This window comes from Agelaius phoeniceus, chromosome 3 (assembly GCF_051311805.1).
Source record: "Agelaius phoeniceus isolate bAgePho1 chromosome 3, bAgePho1.hap1, whole genome shotgun sequence".
Taxonomy (NCBI): Eukaryota; Metazoa; Chordata; class Aves; order Passeriformes; family Icteridae; genus Agelaius; species Agelaius phoeniceus.
Genome location: NC_135267.1, coordinates 102,895,075 through 102,916,056, shown reverse-complemented (window position 1 = coordinate 102,916,056; position 20,982 = coordinate 102,895,075). Strand labels below are relative to the sequence as shown.

General features: G+C 48.0%; 1 protein-coding gene across 1 annotated transcript; it reads right to left on the bottom strand.

Moving 5' to 3' along the window:
- Positions 1-9,580: 9,580 nt before the first annotated feature.
- Positions 9,581-16,482, bottom strand: LOC143693666 (TOG array regulator of axonemal microtubules protein 2-like). The gene is made up of 6 exons (XM_077176325.1): positions 16,292-16,482; positions 14,532-14,637; positions 13,546-13,781; positions 11,877-12,029; positions 10,650-10,767; positions 9,581-9,691 (listed from the first exon to the last, which is right to left on the bottom strand). Exons 1-6 carry the CDS (start codon positions 16,480-16,482, stop codon positions 9,581-9,583), a joined length of 915 nt encoding a protein of 304 aa, XP_077032440.1.
- Positions 16,483-20,982: the final 4,500 nt, after the last annotated feature.

Sequence of the window (20,982 nt, the reverse complement as noted above, 5' to 3'; positions counted from 1 at the left end):
GTGGCTCAGCTCACAGATTCTTGGGGTGGGAGCGGGGCCACTCCCCTTCTGCTGGCACCGTGTCCCTGGGCTTGGGCAAACAGATTTCTGCCAGGAGAGCCCGGCAGACTGTTCCACATATCTCTCATTATGGTCACAAAAACAACTACAAACACTCTGCCTCCAACAGCTTTCACAAAGGGCTGCAGAAATCCAGGACAGCTTAAAGTGAGAGGCAGAAGGCTTTTGTCTTGTTCCTGCCACCACCAGAATTCTTGATGATCTGATGCAATTTTATTCAGATGTAACATGGGATTTGAGTTTTTTAATTAAAATATTTCATGATGAGTGACAAGCCCTGGGAGCAAGAGGTGCAGGACTGATGTGTGAAAGTGTGAGCATATCCTCCAAAATGACCAATTTAATTGTCCATTTTATTACTCTTGTATTTATTGCACAACTAATCAGCAAAACCAAGCTTTGCTTGGAGGCAAAACAGGCATGGGATAAACTACAGTCCCTTTGCATGATTACCAGGGCTGGCAGAGACAAAGCAGGCAGTCTGCTTCATTGTGAACCACCACAGAGCTACATCCCAATGTGTTTTTAAGTAGCATGGTATTATTAAGCCCCCTTTTTCTGCATGAGATACAAAAAGGAGGTCCCAAATGATTTTCATGCAAGCATGCAGTAAAGAACTGATCCTGCTCTCCCAAGGAAGCTTTGGCTTTGGAATTACACTCTTCCCATTCATGTTTTGACACAGACACTCCAGATTTATCCCCACTCCCCTGCAAGGCTGGCAGTTGCTGTTTCCCATTTACTGTTCTTCCCTAGAGCCAGGACAGTGGCTGCTTTGAGACTAAAAGCCCTGAGATCTGGATATCTTGAAGGAGCATGAAATGCTCATCAAGTGTTCCTATTGGTAATACCCAGCTCTGCACTCCCCAGAGCTCTGAAGCAGCAGCAGGAGGACCATGCATCATGGCTGTTTGTGGATGTTCATGTTTCTGGTGTGCAAGAGCAATGGCTTTGAGGAGGGACAAGAACGCCCCTCCTTCAAAAGTGGCTGTGAAAGGAGATGCGAAGTTTCATTGCCTTTTCTAGGATATTTTTGAACGATATACAAGAATATTGCAGCATAGAACTGGGAGCTAATTTTGTCTCCAGAGAAATCCCCAAAGGACGCATTCAATCTCCTGCTGATGCCAACTCCATAGGCTCATGGAGCAGTTTTCCCTGAAACACGCCACCCTGCTTGGGCTTTACTAGGCCAGGACTAGACCCATAGCTAAGCAAATGCATGCAGCCATGTGACATAGTTTTTCCATCAGAAAACCTAATTAACACATTCACATGCAGTTTCTTCTGTAACATCAGAAGCTGGCAACCATGAGGACTTTGCTGGCAAAAGGTTACAGTATGCACTGGGACCAGAAGTGGTTTTCCTTAAGGCAAAGCAAATTGAAATGTGAAGTTTAAAAGCTTCAAATGATTATGAAAGAAAACTGCAAAATGATTTCTGGATAGGTGTTCTGGTTTGAAAGAAAAAGCAGCGAGAGACTCCAAGTCAGAAATACAATTTATTAGAAAAAGGAAAAAAAAACAAAACAAAAGAAAACAAAAGAACACCATCCAAATTACATGCAATAATACAAAAGAATAAGCACTGACAGAATACAAGCTGACACCCTGTTGGTCAGGCTGTCGGTAGGAGTTCAGTTGGATTGGTGGCTGCACTCCTCCTGGAGTGGCAGATGTGATCCTGGAGAAGGGTGTAGTCTTCCTCTGAAGATCCAGTGGAAAAGGTGGCCGTTCATTGGGGAATCCAGTGGAAAGGCTGCTTGTTCTGTCCCCAAACTCCAGATTATATCCAGGTGGGGATGCTTAAGTTCCTCCCCGCTGGGCACAGCATCTCACAATGGGCTGTTATCATTTCATGAGTCATGGGGTGGGTCCATGAGACAGAAATGGCTCCCAGAGGGAATTACCTCTGAGTCATGTGGAAAGGCATTGATGGGCCCATTAACAGGAGATAAGGAAAAGAACAATGCCACTCCTGGTTTCAACAGCTCTTAAGGATGGGAATAGAATACATCTTTATACTGTAACCAAGGACAATAGGGAGCATTGTCAATGATCATGCAGCCCACCAAGAGCTGGAGCTGAATCCAGAATTACTTGTTCCAGCTATGCAGGAATTCATTACCCTGGCAAGCACTGCTCCATGGGAACAAATGATGTCTCAGCCCTGGGCTGAATGGAACCCAGACTGGGGTTTAGATTTGAGGAACCCTTGTCACTTGTTATTGGCCTCACAGTCCACTCTTGTTCTGCAAACAAAGTTGCAAACAAAACAGTTGGACTGCTGTCCTGGGTAAATATACATGCAGATGACTTTTCCAAAGCAGTGCATCATTTCCCAGTGAAATACACAACCTCTTCTTGCCTATGAAACTGATTGAAGACACCTGTGAGCTAGATCTGTGTGAGATTGCCAAGGAGCAAAGCTTTGCCATTTGGGCACACTTTGTTTCTTTGCTCAGGCCTTTGGTGAGCACAGAACACATCCAGGTAGAAAATTGTTGACTAGACAGGATCTTCTGGGTCCATGGTCCCCCAAACATGTCACTGTGTGCCCCTATTGTAATGACACATTAAAAACAGCAGCACAAATAACACAAGGAAAACATGGCAAAAGAAGAAGAGGAGAGGCCCAGAGAGGAAAGCACGTGGTGAGACACTGGCACATTGAGTGAGTTGCACTCCCATAACCTCTAGGCTAGCAGGTCCTGGTGTCACAATCTCCTCTGGTTTATCTAAATTTTATTTATTTTGTTAGTTTTTTAAAATCATCAAAATAAAATATATACCATTAAAATTATGTCATCAAAATTTAAAGATACAATCAAAACACATTTATTCAAAACTACATATAATAATAATTTTAAAAATTAAATAGAATAAATAATAAATTAACAATAACAAATAATAAGAAGAAATAAATAATAAATAATAATAAATAAAAAGATATTTATAAATGTACATAAATAAATTACTACATCTAAATAACATATGTACAGTTGTAACTATGAAGCCTAAAACATAAATCCTATTGGTGGAACACTCTTCGGTCAGTCGGCGGCCTCTTCCTGATCTTCAAGGAAAGACAGCTCTTCTGGGCTGGAGGCGAGGACTTGGTGGATAAGGGAACATCGGAAAGCACCAGGCAAAACCTCTTGGGAACATACTGGATCCAGTCAGGCCTGCAAAGTGGAGACACAAAATGGATCCGAGCCTGCAATGCAAACCTAAAGCATCTGAAGCTCCATATTTCATGGGACAGACTTCCTGGAAGCTTCTAAACAGCTGCACAGGGAAACATGCTCCTGCTGGCAGACACTTGAGGCAGGCCAGGGGAAAACCCTGAGCCACTTCTCCAGAGCTGCCACAGGCACAGCCTGGCCTCTGGGCTGCCCTGGGACAGCAGGGAGCCCAGAGCCCTGGGCTCTCCAGGCATGCCTCAGCTGCACAGGCACCCTCCTGCTCCTCTCCCTGCCCCACAGCTCAGCAGCCCTACAGCTCCAGGGGCACTGCCAGCAGCACAGCTCCTTGCAGGGGGCACATGCAGGCCACAGCTGTTCCCTGCCAATGTGCACAGCCTCTCTGGGCTGACACAAGACCCTTCCTCCCATCAGACATCGGCCCTGCTCCCTGCTTACCTTTTTGGGAGGCTGAGCCGTCCTTGGTCTTCACCTTGCTCTCAGTCTGGAGTTCCTTCAGGCCCCCCATGCCATGACTAGGAAGGGCGATGGAGAGAGCAGGGCCAGATGCACACCCTTCCTTAGTATTTTGTCATTTCTGGCACAGCTGAAAAGTCCCATCCGGAGGTGTCCAACTCAGCACTCGGTCAGCTTTCTGGAGAACATGAAACCTTCACCAGCCCAAGAGGCTGGAGAGGTTTTCCTGCACATGTGGAGGCTTGCTCTCAGCACACTTTATCAGCTGGGTGCCCATCACCTCGCAGAGGGCACAGGCAAGCTTGGTGACCACAGCGCAGACGTTGGCGCTTCGCACAGGCAGCGCCTTGTTCTCCAGGCAGCACCAGAGCACGGGCAGGGCGTAGCGCTGCACCACTTCAGGGCTCCTGGCATGGACCCATTCCACCAGCACTGCCGGGACAGAGACACAGCTCCTTACCCACCAGCCTCAATGCAAACAAGGATCCACCTCTGCTTTTGCTTCTGGCAAGCCTCTCTGGCCAAGAGCAGTGAAATAGCACTCAGAGCCCCATGACCCAGAAACGGGCAATGCAGCTGATCATCCTTGAAACAGAACCACCAACCCCTCAGGACTGATTTCTCCAACCAGAGCCTTGTACCTGTGGCAGACTTTGTACCTTTACTAAATCATTTCACTATTTGTTTCTGCATGAACAATGAATAAAATGTCAAATTGCCTTCTATTTCCATTAACAAGTTGTCTAAACCCACACAGAAGATTTGGAAATGCACCCTAGAGAGGCAATTGAGGGATTTCTAATAAAAGGGATGATTCCATTTTTGTAACTTTGATGTCAAGGGCCAGAGGTCTCATCTGGCTCTTCCCTTTGCTCCATGGCACACAGCAAAGGGCAGTATTAGAACACACTCCAAAACTCCAGCCCACCAGAGATGGGTGCTGCTTGACAGCTGGATGAGAAACATCAGTGCCTAGCTGGTGTCTTTGGCAGAATGCTTTTGTGGCTGCCAACAAAGAGCTCTTTCACACCTCAGGGAGTCTTAGAGAATCACCCAGACCCCATTGCCCTGGCATTTGGGCATCTCCACATTTTAATGGCATTTCCCCTCTCAGTGCTAATGGCATTTTTTCATACAATGTGCACTGAAATAAAGGCATAGAGAGAGAAAAAGGCTACACAGGGGACTGAAATTTAGCCAGAAGACAAGTGTTTCCTCACATTGTCCCTGGAATCTGCTCTCTGCTCATTTTCTGAACTGAACTATATCAAACACAAACAAAAATTTACTACCAACAGGCTCCTTGTATGGCAGGATTGGCTGAGAGATCAAAACCTGAAATGCTCAGGAGACCAGTCTAATTTTCTGATCAGGCAAAATGTTATGTAGTAGCTATTTATTATTCTGTGGTGGAAGAGACTTCATTTTCTCTATGCTATTAATCCACCAGCAGTCATCAACATTCAAACAGCTCCTAAATGTACCCAAAACCAATTCTGCTAAGCAGGAAAAGGGTTATGGCACCCATTTGAAAATGGCACTTCATTAGAGTTTAAATGCAATCAAAGACATTGGTCACTGTGGAACTTGAGAAGAGCCCCAGTGAGAGCTCAGCCCCGAGGCCGAGCGCTGCCCCCATCTCAGATGCTGCACAGCTCTGCAGCAGCCAGGGAAAGCCTACCAAATACACCTGCCTTGGCTATTGGGCAGGAGGGACAAGCTCAGCACCTCCTGATGTGGAGGAGCTACTCTGCTGTCTGTTCACAGGCATTCCCTGTCAATACTCCCTCAGAGACCTCTTGGCTTAGAAGGGGAGGCCATACCTGTGATACACTCTGTGACTTCCAGCAGAGCTTCACCACTCAGTTGGCTCCATTGGTGGCTGAGCTCTTTCATCAGTGACACTTCATCTACAAGTGAAACACACGTTTCTGCTCACTCTTCTGAGGGCATAGGAGAAAGCACAGTGCGGAGGGAAAGGGCAGGGACAACCCCATTTTTTACAATAAAGTCAATTTCTGCTGATTTTTTAATCCTTTTCTTCTTTCCTTCCAGCCTTCTTGGCAGGGTTTAAAATTCCAAAAGAAAAGTACTCCTTTCACATTTGTAAATCCAAAGTTGTCTGCTGGACCAGGAGCTATATTAAAACATTTCACATCAGGGACCTCAAGAGTCCAGTCACATGGAAGCAGTGCAAAGGTTTTGCATCCCAGAGCAAAAAGGAAGAAGCCCATACTTGGGACACAGAAAGGCACTGAGTCAGGCAGTTCATGACTCCACAGAGCAGCTGAGGTGGAGAAAGTCGAAACTGCCCCTGAAGACCTGACTCTTCAACACTCCATTTTTCAGGCATTTTCAGAGCTGACATAATCTGTGTGGCAGAGGAATTTACAGCAGCCCTTGCCTGGGCAGGTATTTGCTATTGCCATCTTGCCCCATCCAAAACAACATGTGGACCAAGGCATCATTGACAGCTGGACTTAGATCCGTTTGTTCTAAAGAAATGAACTTGGTCAATCACAAGTTCCCCTTTGGAAAAAGAAGACAATGAAGAAAGGTGGAAATAGGCAGCTAATGCCTCTAATGTAGAGCCTTCCAGGTGGCTGCTCTGCAGAAGCTCTGATGGGCCAGTGTCCCTTCATGCCAACAGCAAAGCTGTTCATTTGGGAAGTCAGACGGGGCCCAAGCAAACTCCAAAACCCCTTTGCCCCTGAATTGTAGCAAAGCTGGAGTCCAGGACTTGCTCTTCAGACCAGCGGCACAGAGCCAAGGGAGCCTGGGACTGTTGGGAAATGCTGCTGCACATTCCAGCCTGTTGGGGATGGTGCATAAGGACTGCACCTGCACAGCTTCTGGTGGGTGTCAGCTGCAGCCTTCCACAGACAACAACAGCTCCCAAGGCACTCAGCACTCTCTTGTGTGGGACAGACAGAGACACAGCTGAGGAGAGTCCATGCCAGGGCCCAGCCTTACCTAAATGAACAACAGATTGGTCCAGTGCGTTCACAGCTGCGGCATGAACCCCGGGATCCTTTGAGTTGAGGTTCTTTGTTATTCCCTCCACCAAACGGATCAGCACCGGGTTCAGGGCATCTTCCAGGAGTCCAAGCATTTCTGCCAGCACCTCCAGCGCCTGCTGCTTCACTTTCTTATGGGTGTCATTTATTCTCAGGACAAAATGATCAAAAATCTGTGAGGAGAACAAACAACATGAAAGCTGGATTAAAATTACCTTGTCTGAAGAGGGGATGCAGAAATGGGCACTCAGCAATATAAAAGATGAAAGTGATCCCTTCTGTCAGGTCAGCACTTGCTTGCACAATTTCACTGTTTTCCTGTGGGCCACTCACAAGAATGGTTGCACAACCTGATGCTGCTTGAAAGATTTTCATCTGTTTTTAAGAGTTTTGGCTGGGGACAGAAATGTTCCTATGGCATTTCTCTCCACCTATAGATCATTAGATCAATTCCATTTATTGATTCAAAAGGCTACCTTTGCTTTCAAAGTATGGAAGCCAATATTTACCATGCCCATTTTTCTATACAGTTGCCTCAAGTACTGAGGGCAGTTATGATTTTGCCAAAAATGTAGCGGGAGGAGATCTAAGTTTTATTTTGTCTGAATCAGAACCTGTGTCTGGAGAGGGACAGGCCTCTGGTCAACTCTTCCAGGATCCAGACCATTGCTCTAACTAACAGGTAGACTTCTGAAATGTAATGTGCTGTAAGCTCTCATTAGAGCAGGCTCAGTCCCTTGACAGCCACAGCATCAGGCACCATTTTCTGGAAAAAGGGAAAAAGCTGCTCCTGGGAGGAGAAAGGATGGATCTGTCCTTAGCTGTTTTCCTCTTTTTCCAAAGAGAAAAAATGGCCCCCCAAGAAGGGTGAGCACCATCTTTACCAAGAGGAATAGGGATGAGGATGGACATGAGTAGCCAGAGTTGTGCCTGTGCAAGACAAGGTGGAGTTTACGGAAGTATCCTTTTAAAAACATTTTGTTTAAACCAACCCAGCCTGATACTTCTCTTCCCCATGCCAACCTATTTTTTGTCTAGGAAATCATTGCCATGCTTTCAATGGCTGGATTCCCTTCACTTAACCCAACTGGGAGCAGGAGACAGCAGCAGTTACACCAGCAGAAAATTCTGCCATCATCTGATGAACAGCAGCAATAGGCACCTGCCAGACAAATACAGCTGGACTGAAAGAACTTGTCCTGAAGCCTGGACCTCAATTACATTTGTCTGGGTAAGAGGGACCAGCCTGTCCCAAACAGCCAGGATGTAGTGCCAAGACACACTGAATTCACTTCACTTCTACAGGCTTGGGAAAGCAGCTAAAGGAAAGGAACCATGAAGATACCCTACATACTTGGACAATGTTACTGGAGATCAGCTGGGGGCTGCTTTTGCACAGATCTAGGAGGAGTGCCACTCCTTCCATGCGTGTCTGAAACCCCTTGGCTTCCAGGAGATGGTAGAGCTTCTGGAGTGACTCCCTTCCTTCCACAGTTGCAGGTAACGTGACCTGGGCTTTTGGACGGTGGAGGAGGCGTCCACCAGGGGCAGACTTCACCCTGCAAAACAAAACCAAATTAGGACCTGTTGCTGGTAAGACCTTCAGTTAATTGTGAGCAAAACATCCTGAGGAGCTTTCCTAATGATGTGATTTCAAGCTAGAAAATCATGAGGCTCTGAAGGACAACGTGGACCTTGTGACAGTCATGATGGGAGACAATCTGCAAGTGACATTCTCATCACTGCTCACTCAGGAAAACCAAGGATGAGATGCATCTGATCTATCTTCAGATGCCTTCCAAGGCACACATGGCTTTGTGGGGACACACTACTTCCAAGTTTAAATGCCTCCTCATATGGGATGAGTATGTCTTATAATAAGGAAACTCATCACTTTAAAGAAGTATCTCTACACCAGGCATGACAACATGGGAAATTAGCTCAGATGCATCTGAACAGGTGAACAGGGGCATATCTGAAGCATCCAGAAAAGCAGGAAAAGACATAGAAACAGAAGCCAGACAGGCCTGACCTACACTCACATTTCATTTGCTTCCCTAGAGACTAGATGCACAGCTTAACAAATCCTCTGGGAATAATCCTCTTGGATCAACCTGTCTCTTCCATGAGTACAGGAAGATGCTAGCCATGCTACTGAGGCATGTGGTCACTTTCCTGCCACCGCTGAGCAGGACAGAGCTCAATAAACCCCCTCTGGTATCTGAGGAGAAGAGGTACAAGTAACTCTGCCACTGGCATGGAAAGACAGCAAGGACCAAATCCCTCTCTTAAATGCTGATTGCAGCACAGGGGGAAATAAACCAAACACGCTGTCCATCAAGCAAACTATATGAAGGACAGGAATAGCAAGACAAAAAGTCCACACTGAGACACCTGTTGACAAAAATGGCTCAGGAATTGCCTTGCTCCTTACTACTCAAACTTGGTACTGTTTGAGGGTAAGAAAACCATGAATCAGCCAGGCCAAACCACATGGATGGGAACTGCTTGTTTGGAGAATGGCATCCTGCTTCTAGACTGGGACTTCTCGTTAAAACACCCATCTAAAAAGGGCTCCACCTGGATGAAAAAAAACCCTGGTTGAATTTACTTGTCTCAAGTCAGGCAGCAGAGACTTGGCCCTTTCCTAGCCTCCACAACACTGCCCTTGCCACTGCACTCGATTGTCAAGAAGTAGAATGCAGAAATAGACATTTTTTTATCCTAGAGCATTTGTAGGGAAGGGAAACAATCTCTGGCACTGGTCATTTCCAGCAGAAAGATTTGTCTGAGGAAGAGGCATGTAAAGCTTGTCATGTGCTTTCTCACATCTGACAAAAGTGCTCAGTACCGTTTGATAGAAGGCAATGTGGCCTGGGGCTTCTTCGGGCTGTCGTTCCTCTTCTCCACTGGCTCCTTGACAGAGGGGCATTCACCCTTCTGGTTTCCCATCCCCTACAAAGACATAAAGAAACCCCAGGGATCTTTAGAATATAGCATAGGAAATTCCCTCTTTAAAACACAAGTTAGAACCAGGATCACTACTACCAAGGCTTAGGGAAACATTTCCTAACGTACAGAAAAAAACACACCAGAGATTCAGTGATGCCAACACTTTGGTTTCAATAGCCCAAGGCAGGTTATGGGTGCTACCACACTGAGCAGCAGTCTAAAATCCCAAATTCATTAGTCTTGAGCATAAATGGGAATAATGCAAACTGACAGGCAATGAGTGGTCTTAAAGAAAGCAGCAGAAAAAATTGGACTCTTTGGGGGTTGACCCATTGTGTTGGAAGTTGATTTGGTTCAAGGCTTACTCTCCCTGCTCCTGCACCAAGGAACACTCCATTCTGTAATGTAGATGGAAAGAATAAAATCCCCCCAAACAAACAAATGGTTTTCCACTGGATGCAGCTGAATTGACCAAGCTTCTTCCAGATCCACAGGGCTTGGCAGCACGGCAGTATTCCCAAAAGACAGACAGCAATTGCAGTAACTAGGATTGACTTGGACATCTGTTGTATATTTAGAAATTTCCTTGGCACTACTACTTCCAGTCTCTTTTGCAAAGACTCTCTTATGTTCAGAAGCACTATTCTCACTTAGTTGCATTACTGGGGCAGAGTAGGGAGAGTGTGGTAGGGGCATACACAGGAGTGCAAACCCATTTTCTCCTCTTTCCCTTTCCTCTTTCTGACCGATATTCAAAGTATTCAAAACCCCACTTTCCCCCTAATAATAGCAGTTCCTCTGTGGTCTGCAAATGAGCAGGCTGAGGATTAACAGCTCATTCCCAGGAGCAAAATGAATCAGCAGAAGTGGAATGAGATAAAGACACATTAGGTATGTTTGATCTCGTATTAGCAGTGGCAATACTTGCACAAAGGAGACATTTCTCCTGCCAAGCACTTACCTTCTTCTTAATTCTGGTCAGAATATCTTCCAGGTCATGTGGGGAAAGGGATTGCTCCAAAAGCTTTTTAAATTTTTGATTATTCAGCAACATCTTCACCATCTCCTGTCCATAATGTCTAAGGAAGGAAGGAAGGAAATAAAAGAAAATGAACAAAGGAAGCGTGTTAACAGAAGAGGCTGATGCCTTAAACTCATCAGATGCAATGCTTGCATGAGAAGCCATTACCTACTCAGCAAAGAGGGAGATTTACCTCACATGACACTGCACAGTGCTGTAGCTGAACACAAGGGGCAAGAGGAGAATGTGGGGCAAGAGAAAAATACCATTTCTCTCTGAAACTGAGGGTGTGATTCTGTGGGATCAAAGGATCCCAGGGAACAAGCAAAACACATCTGCTTTGTTGTCAGAGCCTGTTAGCAGTGTCCTGCTGCCATTGCACAGTAATTTACCTTTCTCACCTCATGCTTGCTTTTGATTATTATATACTATGTGGATGTACAGGGGCAGCTAGTTGCTCTAGAGATCTTGGCAGCTATTAATGGGAATTTCATCATCAAAGTAAGGGGATTTTGATGGTTTGGGGTGATTTTGCTGCCAGGAAACTATGGTTTTCTTCAAGAAGGAATTTGGAGGTCACTGAGCCACAGATAACAGCATTCCAGGTTTAGAAAGACTGAATACATTGGCTGAAGACCTCTGAAATATTTCTAGGGAAGTCTTAAGTTAATGAGAAACAGATGTTTGGGATCCTTCAGTGATGAACATTAGCCAACGCTTTGGCTTTCCTTGTGCACCTAAGGCCAATCAGAACTGTTGGACTGGCTAATCTGAGCTCTTTTCATCTCAGTAAAGAATCCTTCAAGTCACTGGAAGATGGTAATGCTCCTTCTTGCTGGCCAGCCTCAGGTTACCCAGTACAGTCATTTCCCCAGGAAACCCAGAGAAGCAGCCACAGCACCAAGCCTGACAGGGCTCAAGAAGCGTTTGGACAATGCTCTCAGGCACATGGAGTGACTCTTGGGCTATCCTGCACATGGCCAGGAGCTGGACTGGATGACCTGCATGGGTCCCTTCCAACTCAGCATATTCCATGATTCTATGCCCCGTAGCCACACAGTGACGTCACTCATTATTTCCTTTCCTTTCCACTCTTTTGTGGTTTTACCTTTAAAGCCAAACACAAAACGCTTTTCCTGGTTTTGGAGGTGAAATGAAGATCATTACCTTGTGTCCTTGTGACAGTCCTGAGCCAGTGTCCCTGCCACGTGTGCCAGCTTCTCAGCCCTGGGGGTGCCTGCGAGCTTGGTGACTCCCATTTTCTCCATCAAGGACAGGAGCAGTTCGGCCGCACACTTCCGCACCTGGACGTAGCGGCTCCTGGGAAGGAGAGAGCAAACCCTGGGGCACAGGGACAAGGAGCAGCAGCAGCACAGGCCTTGGCCAGAGTGTGCTCCCTGGCCTTGCCGGGGGAAGGAGCCTGGGCTCTCCCTGCACCTTCCAACACCTGCAGAAGGTTCTGTCCTCGGAGAAACACTAAGCTAGCACTGTACAGAAGGACTGCCTGCACGCAAGAGGGAAGAATTCAGTCTCCCTGCACTAGCTGATACTCTTTCCCAAAATATACTCAGGAAAAGACTAAAGTAATAGATCACATATGAATTATTTAGAAATTAAGGACAATTCATGTTGACCCATCAGAGGGCACCCAGTACACAGAGCTGCAGCAGGATGAGGCTCTTTCCACCCATTCATCCCCAAATCTGCAGACCTCTGGAAAGAAACAAATGCAGGGAAAACACGCTGTGGGCCGTGAAGTTGCAGAATATCCAGCAATGCAGCTTGTTTCTTTTGTAAAGATTGGCAAGGGATACATCTAAGTGTTTTCCCCTATTGCAAAGCTGAGGAAATGGTGGCAGTCAGTTTATCAAGGTTGTCCTGATCTAGAGACTGTCTCTTGGGAACTATCAGGCCCAGCACCAACACTTAGGGCAGCATTTGCTTCAGCTGTCCCATGGCCCTCGGCCTGTGAAGGTGCCTGGAAAGTGAATCATCATCTCAGGGCTAACATGAAACATCATTTTGAATAGAAAGCAGAGCTCAAAGGCCAGGACACTCATAGAAGACTCCCTTTAGCAGCAGCTGCACCTGCTGTGCAGGCTGTGCCACACCCAGCACATTCTCCCCCATGTGCTCCACACTCCAGCAAGGACCCTCCTTATTTCTCAGGTTAATGGCATCATGAGGATACCTGGTTTTCCCCAGGGCCTCTGTGCTTAGCACTGCAAAATACCAACAGTGCTCACAGCTGCAATTGCAATTGTCCCTCTTCCCACAAAAGCACAAGGCTCTACCCTTAGCCTTTGCAGGCACTTTCACTTCCCCTCCATTCACCATGTCTAGGAAACTCTGACAGACTGGGAGAACTCCAGGAAGCATCAGGAAGCTGAGTCAGAGGAGCTTTAGTTTGGATGTCAGGAAAAAGTTTTTCACCCAGAGGGTGCTTGGGCCCTGCAACAGGCTCCCCAGGGCAGTGCTCACAGCACCAAGCCTGACAGAGTTGAAGAAGCATTTGGACAACAGTCTCAGGCACACGCTGTGAGCCTTGGGTTGTTCTGTGCAAGGCCAGGAGCTGGACTGGATGGTCCTGATGGGACCCATCCAACTTCCCATATTCTACAGTTCTGTGACTCTGTAACCCAATGGGCTGCAGGAGGGCAGAAATAGGTGACAAGAGGAAAGAAATGAGGTTGATCAGAGAATCAAGTCCCTGAGTCCACAGAAGATGCTGGATATAGGACCCTTCCCTCCCCAGCATTCCCATTCTCTCTCTCAGATCCCTTCCCCCACCCACACACTGGAAGGTGAAGAACATCACTAAAGAAGAAGAACCTACTTGACTCCCCTGTCCATGAGAACAGTCATTGCTCGGGCAGGAGTCACGTTCTCTACCATCATCTCCAGGCTCTGACAGGCTGCCTTCTGAATAAACTCTGGGGAGTTCCACACCATGGGGAGAAGGACCGCAGCAACCCCATCCGCCTCGGAGTCCATGTCCTTCTTCAAGATGGCAAAGAGCTCTCCCAGAGTGACGATTGCTGAGCAGGACACCTTGGACCGGAGGTTGGTCACCTGGGGAAGACATGAGGGGAAACATAAGAATCATCTTCAAAAGTAAACCAGTTTCCTTAGACAAAACTCCCAGGAAATCACAGCATGTCCCACTGTGTATAGAGCAACATAAAAACACAGGAAGAGCAGAAGAGCCCAAGCACAGAAAGGCACTTACTCTGGCACCAATTTCTGGCCTCACACCTGCTTACTGCAGGCATAAAAACATATGTTTCACTAAAGTGTTCTACTTAACCCTTCTATAATGTCAGATTTGCTGCTTTGATTTTAGGCCCTCTGATTTGAAAAACAAAGCAGCAAATTAAAGTAAGGGATGCTTTCAAACCATAAAGGCACAAGTCATAAAGATAAACCAGTCAGGTGCTCATGTTCAAAAAAGAAACACCTGTAGTTGAAGCACTCAGACAGCAAACAGAAAACACAGGCTCAGATCTACAGACTCATTGCAGTGTTCAATGACAGCTTGGGCAGAGATTGGGACTCTGGCATATAATGTCATTAGTGTCTCCATTTCTGCCTTGCATTATAAAGGCACCACACTCAAAGACAAGTGCCAGATACCCAACCTGCCAGTAAATACAGCTGCACATACACACAGACCCTACAGATAGCTGACAGACATTAGAAATAGAAGAAATGAAAAACCAGAAATGAAGGCAGTCCCTGAGCACACATGGAGATGAACAAGCACATATCTACTCTACAAGCCGTGTATGAAGGATGGGGGACAGTTCAGAACAATGTTCTCACCTCGCTGGTAGCTGCCAAGCAAATCTCACGAAGTCGACCGAGCAGGACTTCTGGATGGGACTCAGCCAGGCGTGGGATGTTGAAGAGTCCCTTCTTCTTCAGTTCCCTGAAAGACAAGTACCAAAAAGACTGATTTTTCTCTCTACCCAAGAACTAGGCAGCACCCTCTGAAATGACCAGGCTGGCAGCTCAGTCAAAGCATGGGAGGTGCTTTTCAAGGAGCACTTAATGAAATCATGGAACACATTGCCACAGGATCCTGTGGCTGTCAAAAGCATACACAAATCCAAGAGGCAAAGAGAGGGCTTTCAGAGTCTTCATGTGTGCCTTTCTGAAAATCTCTGCTATTAAGTCCCTCTGTCACTTCTTCCTGTGAAGCTGTGAGGCTGGGCCATGCTGCTGTTTCTTGTCACCTCCCTGTAGCTGTCCCTGAGACACAGTCCCATTGGGCTGTTACTGGGACAGTATTTTCCTTCTTTGTCAGCCCCAGCAAGCAGTGCAGCCCTGAGAGTCTGCACTGCCACTCTGGAGCTGAGTTTCTGCTCTACAGTCTAGGCCTGTGTGTCACCCACTCCACTCCACCTCACCCATTCCCCAAAAATGCAGCAGGATGTCATCCCAGAAAATTAAGATTCCACTCCTGGGCGAGAACTGTTGAAACTCTGGCTTTTCCCACAACACTCCTACCTAAAACAAGCCCCACAACAGCAACATGTTACTTAAAAGGTGCAACCAACTCCAGCTCTCCAGCACTTGCTTTGTGCAGGCCCTCAGCCTCAGGAAGGTATGTGAGGCATCAGGGCTGCAGCACAGGGCTGCTGACTGATCCCACGGGCACCCTGAGTGTCATCAGGACCCCCCACACCTGCAGAAGCTCTCTGCACCTCACAGGGCACCAAAGAGAAATGGGGAAGAGAAAGCACAAGAGAAAGGGCAAAGTAAAGGAGATGCATTGTTGCTGATTTTGCATGTTTATCCCTGTGAGAATGAAGCATCCACCAATGAGTGGATGCTAACCCAGACATCAAAAAGACAACCAATATCACCTCACATTTGTAGAGTTATCACCTCTGGGCCTCGTTCTGTCTGCGTAGAATTTTGGGACACATTGTGCGTGTTGACAAAACATCTCAGGCCCATATGAAGCAGTGAGAAGGAAAAGTTGAATTCCCAAAGTGCAAGATTCCTAGAGGATTTTATTTCTTTTTCTTTCTCTTCTGCTATGAGGCCTTCAGGAATAATGGCAGGCTGAGGGACTTGAAATCACAACAACGCAGTCCATTTCTCAAAAAGAGGAGCTCCCTGGAGCTGCTTCTGGGACTCACATGCACAAGTCCCTGCCATTGCTGACAGCAATCTTACTCAGAGGAGGAATCTTACTCAGTCCCACTGGGCCAGCGGCCCAAGGCACCCAAATCTCTACACTCAAAACTGCTGCCATCCTGCTTCTGCCTTCAGCCAGCAAATCATCTCATCCCACAGCTTTCTCTCTTCCCTCCACATTTCCCTTGCAGCTCCATGGAGCAGCAGGCAAAGCGAGAAACAGCACGGACCTGCTGCAGCTGCAGCACTGCTGCAGAGCAAGGCCAAGAAAAGGCTGCTCTCCAATCTTTATGCTCTCCCTGCTCTGCAGGGCTTTCACCAGTGCCCTTTGGCCCTCTGGGCTCTCGGGGCTCCGAGGCAGAAGCAAGACACGCTTCTGACCGACCTTAACGCTCCGAGGGACACAGAGGGAACCTGAAAGGCGGGGCCTTTCTTACCAGTCATCGCTGCCCAGCATGGAGAGTGCCTCCTGCAAGGACTGCTGTGGGTCTGAAAATGCTCTGTCCTTCTGCCCACGCCCACGGAGCGGCTCCTCTCGCCGCTTGGCACCAGTGGCCGTCTGCGGGGTCACTGTAAGGAGAGGGTCGGCCATGGGTGCTGCTGCAGCCCCGGGCGACGCACCCACCATGGCGCGGCCTGCAGCCCCATCTCCCAGCCAGGGCTCCGTGTGGCACACACTGCCACTGGCTCAGAGACTTCCCTGCTGCCTGGATCCTGGGGCTCCTTGCTTGCTCCCAGCCTCCCCCAGCTGGCCACAGCTCCAGGCTGAACCTGACAATTGCCCCCACAGCGCCAGCTCCCAAGTGCCACAGGTGCCACAGCCAGCGGCAGCTTCCTGAGGCTGCAGAGCTCCCACTCCCTGTGAGACAGTGCCCACAGCAGCACTGGCCAGCCCAGGAGGGAACCCCTCAGGGGCCTCTCTTGTCTCAGCACCCTGATTTCCCCCAGCCATGAGGACAGGGCCACTCTGCACCTCCCTGAGGAAAGACCTGCAGCTGCCTTGTGACAGCACCAAGCCAAACCTGAACAGCCCAGCCCTGCTGGGCCTGGCTCAATCCCCATGGAGCAACAACCAGGGAACAGCCATACCTGACCCTTCCCACCTCACAGCACCTCTGTTTCCATTGACTTCAAATATTCTAGACTATCAACTTTTGGAGTAACTCAAAACTAGATTTGCTGTTCATTCTCAGGACAGACTATGGACCCAAGATCCCGGCTGTGCTGGCTGAGGCAGGAGGCAGTTTGTGCTCCTTGTGCAAGGACAAACCCCTGCAGGAAAAAGCTGCCAGGGAGCAGGCTTACCTGAGGAGCTGCGTGGGAAGCTGCCATCCCCATGGAGGGTGGGTGTACTGGGCAGTAAGGGAATGTTGTCCTGCTTCCTCACGACTGTTTTCTTCATGGCACTACCAGGGGGTTTCCTCTGCAGCCTAGGAGCTGTGCCATGGATAGGTGGTAGGCTAAAGGCTGCAGGGACCAGAGAGGAGCTTGTAAGTGGAGGGTGCTGGACTGGGCGACAATGGAAAAGGCCAGAAAACTTGCTGGAGCTGGGTAACATCTCTTTGTTATCCCAAAGAACTTCAAGTATAACAATGGCACACTAACATGGGACAGTGATCACAGAATCACAGCATCCTAGAGAGTTTGGGTTCGAAGGCACCTCTAACCAACATCTAGTCCAACCCCTGTGAGCAGGGACATCTTCATCTAGATCAGGTTCCTCAGAGCCCCATGAAAACTGGCCTTGAACACCTTCAAGGATAGACCAACAACAGCTTCTCTGGGCAAATCCTGCCAGCTTTTCATCCCCACAATTAAAAAAAATCTCCCTAATATCTAATCTAAATCTACCTTCTTCTAGCTTGAAAGCAAACTGCAGTGATGCTTCCCCTGAGAACCAAGAAAAACCCAGTATTGCTTTGCTTTTGCTCTGTTCCAGAGGCAGGCAGGGGCAGTTCCCACAGAAAGTGCAGATAGCCCTTCGTGATGCCCTTGGGCTGAGTGCTGCCCCCTGAGGGCCCTGCTGCCGCCCTCGGGCAGCGCTCACAGCCCTGCAGGCAGAGCCCCTCAGCCGGGATTCAGCCGGGAACGCTGCTGCCTCCTGGGGCTACAACAGAAGCCCTGCCTGGGGCTTCAGCACAGCTCTACAGCGCCAGCTCCTCAGCAGGGAGGGGCAGGAGAAGGATCTCTGGAGGTGAATTTTGTTTCTTCCAGGTTGCAGCCTGGTTGAAAAGCATTCTTTTGGCCTCACCTTCCCTGGAAACTGCTCTCCAGGAGACAGTCTGAAGCCCCAGTGTACTTTGCAAGACAGAATTTTCTACTCTGAAAGAATTTAGAGGTGAAGGTGGGAAGCTGATATTCTCTTACTGACTCAGTGAGGCCATGGGCACTTTATACCTCTGTATTTTTCTTTGGGAAACAGAATTAAATCCTATGCAAGCTTCCACTCAGATGCAAGCAGAACAGCCCCCCAGTCTGATTGCAACATTGTGCAAAGGGCAAGCAAGTGCTCAAAAAGGACCGCCACATGTGTAGCCACCACTTACTTGGTCCAGCTGCATGCCTGGGCTCAACTGCCTTAGAAAGAAGCTGCAAGGATGTTTCCTTTTGCTTCCTCTTCATCTCCTTTTCCAAAAGCTCCATTTTTTTCCTCGCAACATTCTTTTCAGCCAATTTGCCCAATGCATCATGGACCTAGGTGCAATGGAAATACATCACAGACTGGAAGCAGAAACACACAAAGCAAACACAACACCTCATCAGGAGCACAGAGTCCACAGAGTGCCATAGGCTTCAAGGCAGCTCCATATACATTCCAATAGTTTCAGAGGAATGTCTCCAGCCCTCACCTTGGCAATTACACACAGTGAGGTGGAACACTGTAGTGCCACAACCTTCCACTGCTGCAACTGCAACCTATGTCAGGAAGCCCTGCTTGAAGCATGAAACTCATAGGAGTGCTCCAAGACAGATGAAGAGCTCACATGACAGTGAGCAGGCAGTTCAGTTCCTACAGGCCACGGCAGGAGAATAAAGACCATGTGCAATACCCAGCAAGGAGGCCTAATGAGCTGTTGCTTAACACTCATGGCCAGCAATTGCAGCTGTTTCTCACTTCCTGGCTTCTGAAGGCCTCAGCTCTCAAGGACTTGGTCTCTGAGACCAGCAGACCAAAAGGAGGAGTCTTGTGAAAACAAGTTGCAGAAGCACTGATGTTCATGAGCAGAAAACTTGAGAGTGAGAGGGCTGTGAGATACAGCCACAAAGGTAACCAGGAAAAATCAAACTCTCCCATTTTGCAGCCGTGCTTACACTCAACATCAGAATCTTTGCTTCTCTGCTTCTAAGGATGCACTTTGCCCACGTTCACTGATGTGTAGCTTGCTCTGCCTTTCAGAACGTCTCTAAAACAGCCTTTGCATATAAAGAATGCTTCTGGCATGACCTTAGCACCATCTCCAAACCAGTGACTGTGGCACCACTGGAAATGGCCAAGCAATTGCCCTGGAGTTGTCAAATATATTCCCAAGAGAATCCCCACCCCCCAAGGAGTGGAAGATTATGATTTTCAGTGACATTTTGGGCATAAACAGCCACTGGAAAGGAGGCCTGCTCATCCCTGTCCTTATCCCTTACCTTTCCAGAGCTGTCCCTCAGCTCTTGGTCCCTCGTAACACCTGCACTGCTGGGATGATCCATCTCCTTGGCCTGGCTCAGTGGGAGGCCTGGGAATGGAAGCAAAGGTTCCTGTAAATCTCTGGCGCATTTCAAGACCCCAAAAATGACATGCTGGCCAACAGGCAAGACAGGTTCCAGACTGCAGAACCCCAGAGCTACCACAGGCACAGCCTGGCCTCTGGGCTGCCCTGGGACAGCAGGGAGCCCAGAGCCCTGTGCTCTCCAGGAATGCCTCAGCTGCACATGCACCCTCCTGTTCCTCTCCCTGCCCCACAGCTCAGCAGCCCTACAACTCCAGGGGCACTTCCAGCAGTACAGCTCCTTGCAGGGGGCACATGCAGGCCACAGCTCTTCCCTGCCAATGTGCACAGCCTCTCTGGGCTGCAATAAGACCCTTCCTCCCAACAGAGAGTGGCCCAGCTCCCACCTTACCTTTTTGTGAAACGGATCCATGCTCCTGGGGCTCCTGGGCCAAGGCCCCCTGAGCCAGCCGGGAGCCCAGACCTCCATTCCCAAGGCCGGGGTCCAGCACATGAATCTCCAAACTGAAGGGCTCTGTGAGATCCCTCGGGAACAGAGGCATCCCAGGTCCTGTCTTACATTGAGAGATCTTCTCATTCTTCCTCTGGGTTTTTGAGAGAGATTCAGAAGAAGCTGTCAACCAGGTGCAAGAGAAGAAATGAGTTAATTGAACACACGCCTTTATAATCAGCCCTTCTAATGGGTGAGGAATTCAAGTGTATTTTAGTTACTGAAAAGATGGCTTGGTTTTTTATTTTTCATGAAACTAGCAGCACTTTAATTTCTCTCAACAATATGGAGCTGCCAAGCCAAGAGAGAAGGGTTCTACTACTTCATGTGCTGCCCGTTGCCTCCCCACTACTACAGGATCCCTTTCCTTCCAAACACTTGGGAATTCACAGCGCTCTCTAGCATCTGACACTGGCAAGGAAGTCATTGTTTTCAAAAGGAGTTTTCAAGGCCTTGGTTTCTGTATTTCTCACTCAATTCTTGGTCAGGTTTTGCAGTTTTGGGGATTTTTTATATTACTCTTTACAACAAAAGAAGGTCTGGGACACAAACAATGGCACCCCATGTTAGACGTAAAAGCAGCTTTGCTTTCTCCATTAGATGTGCCCAGTATTCTGTGAGCCTGTATTTGTAGGGAACAAAGTGCTCATCCCAAAGTTCCACTTGTGCTCTACTTACTTCTTCCAGGGGTTTATTCTCTGCTCTCTTTTCAGCAGACACACCCAAATCCAAAAAAATGCAACCCATCTTGAAACAATTCTGATCTTGGCTAATACTGACAACTGCAAATGTCCTTAATGGAAATAGCTGATGGCCAGTCATTCTGAACTACCTCTCAACACAGGTGTTAGAACTAGGAGAACTAATTCTTTATATGGTTTCACAGAGGATAAAATCATGTGGCAGCCAAGCACTATGA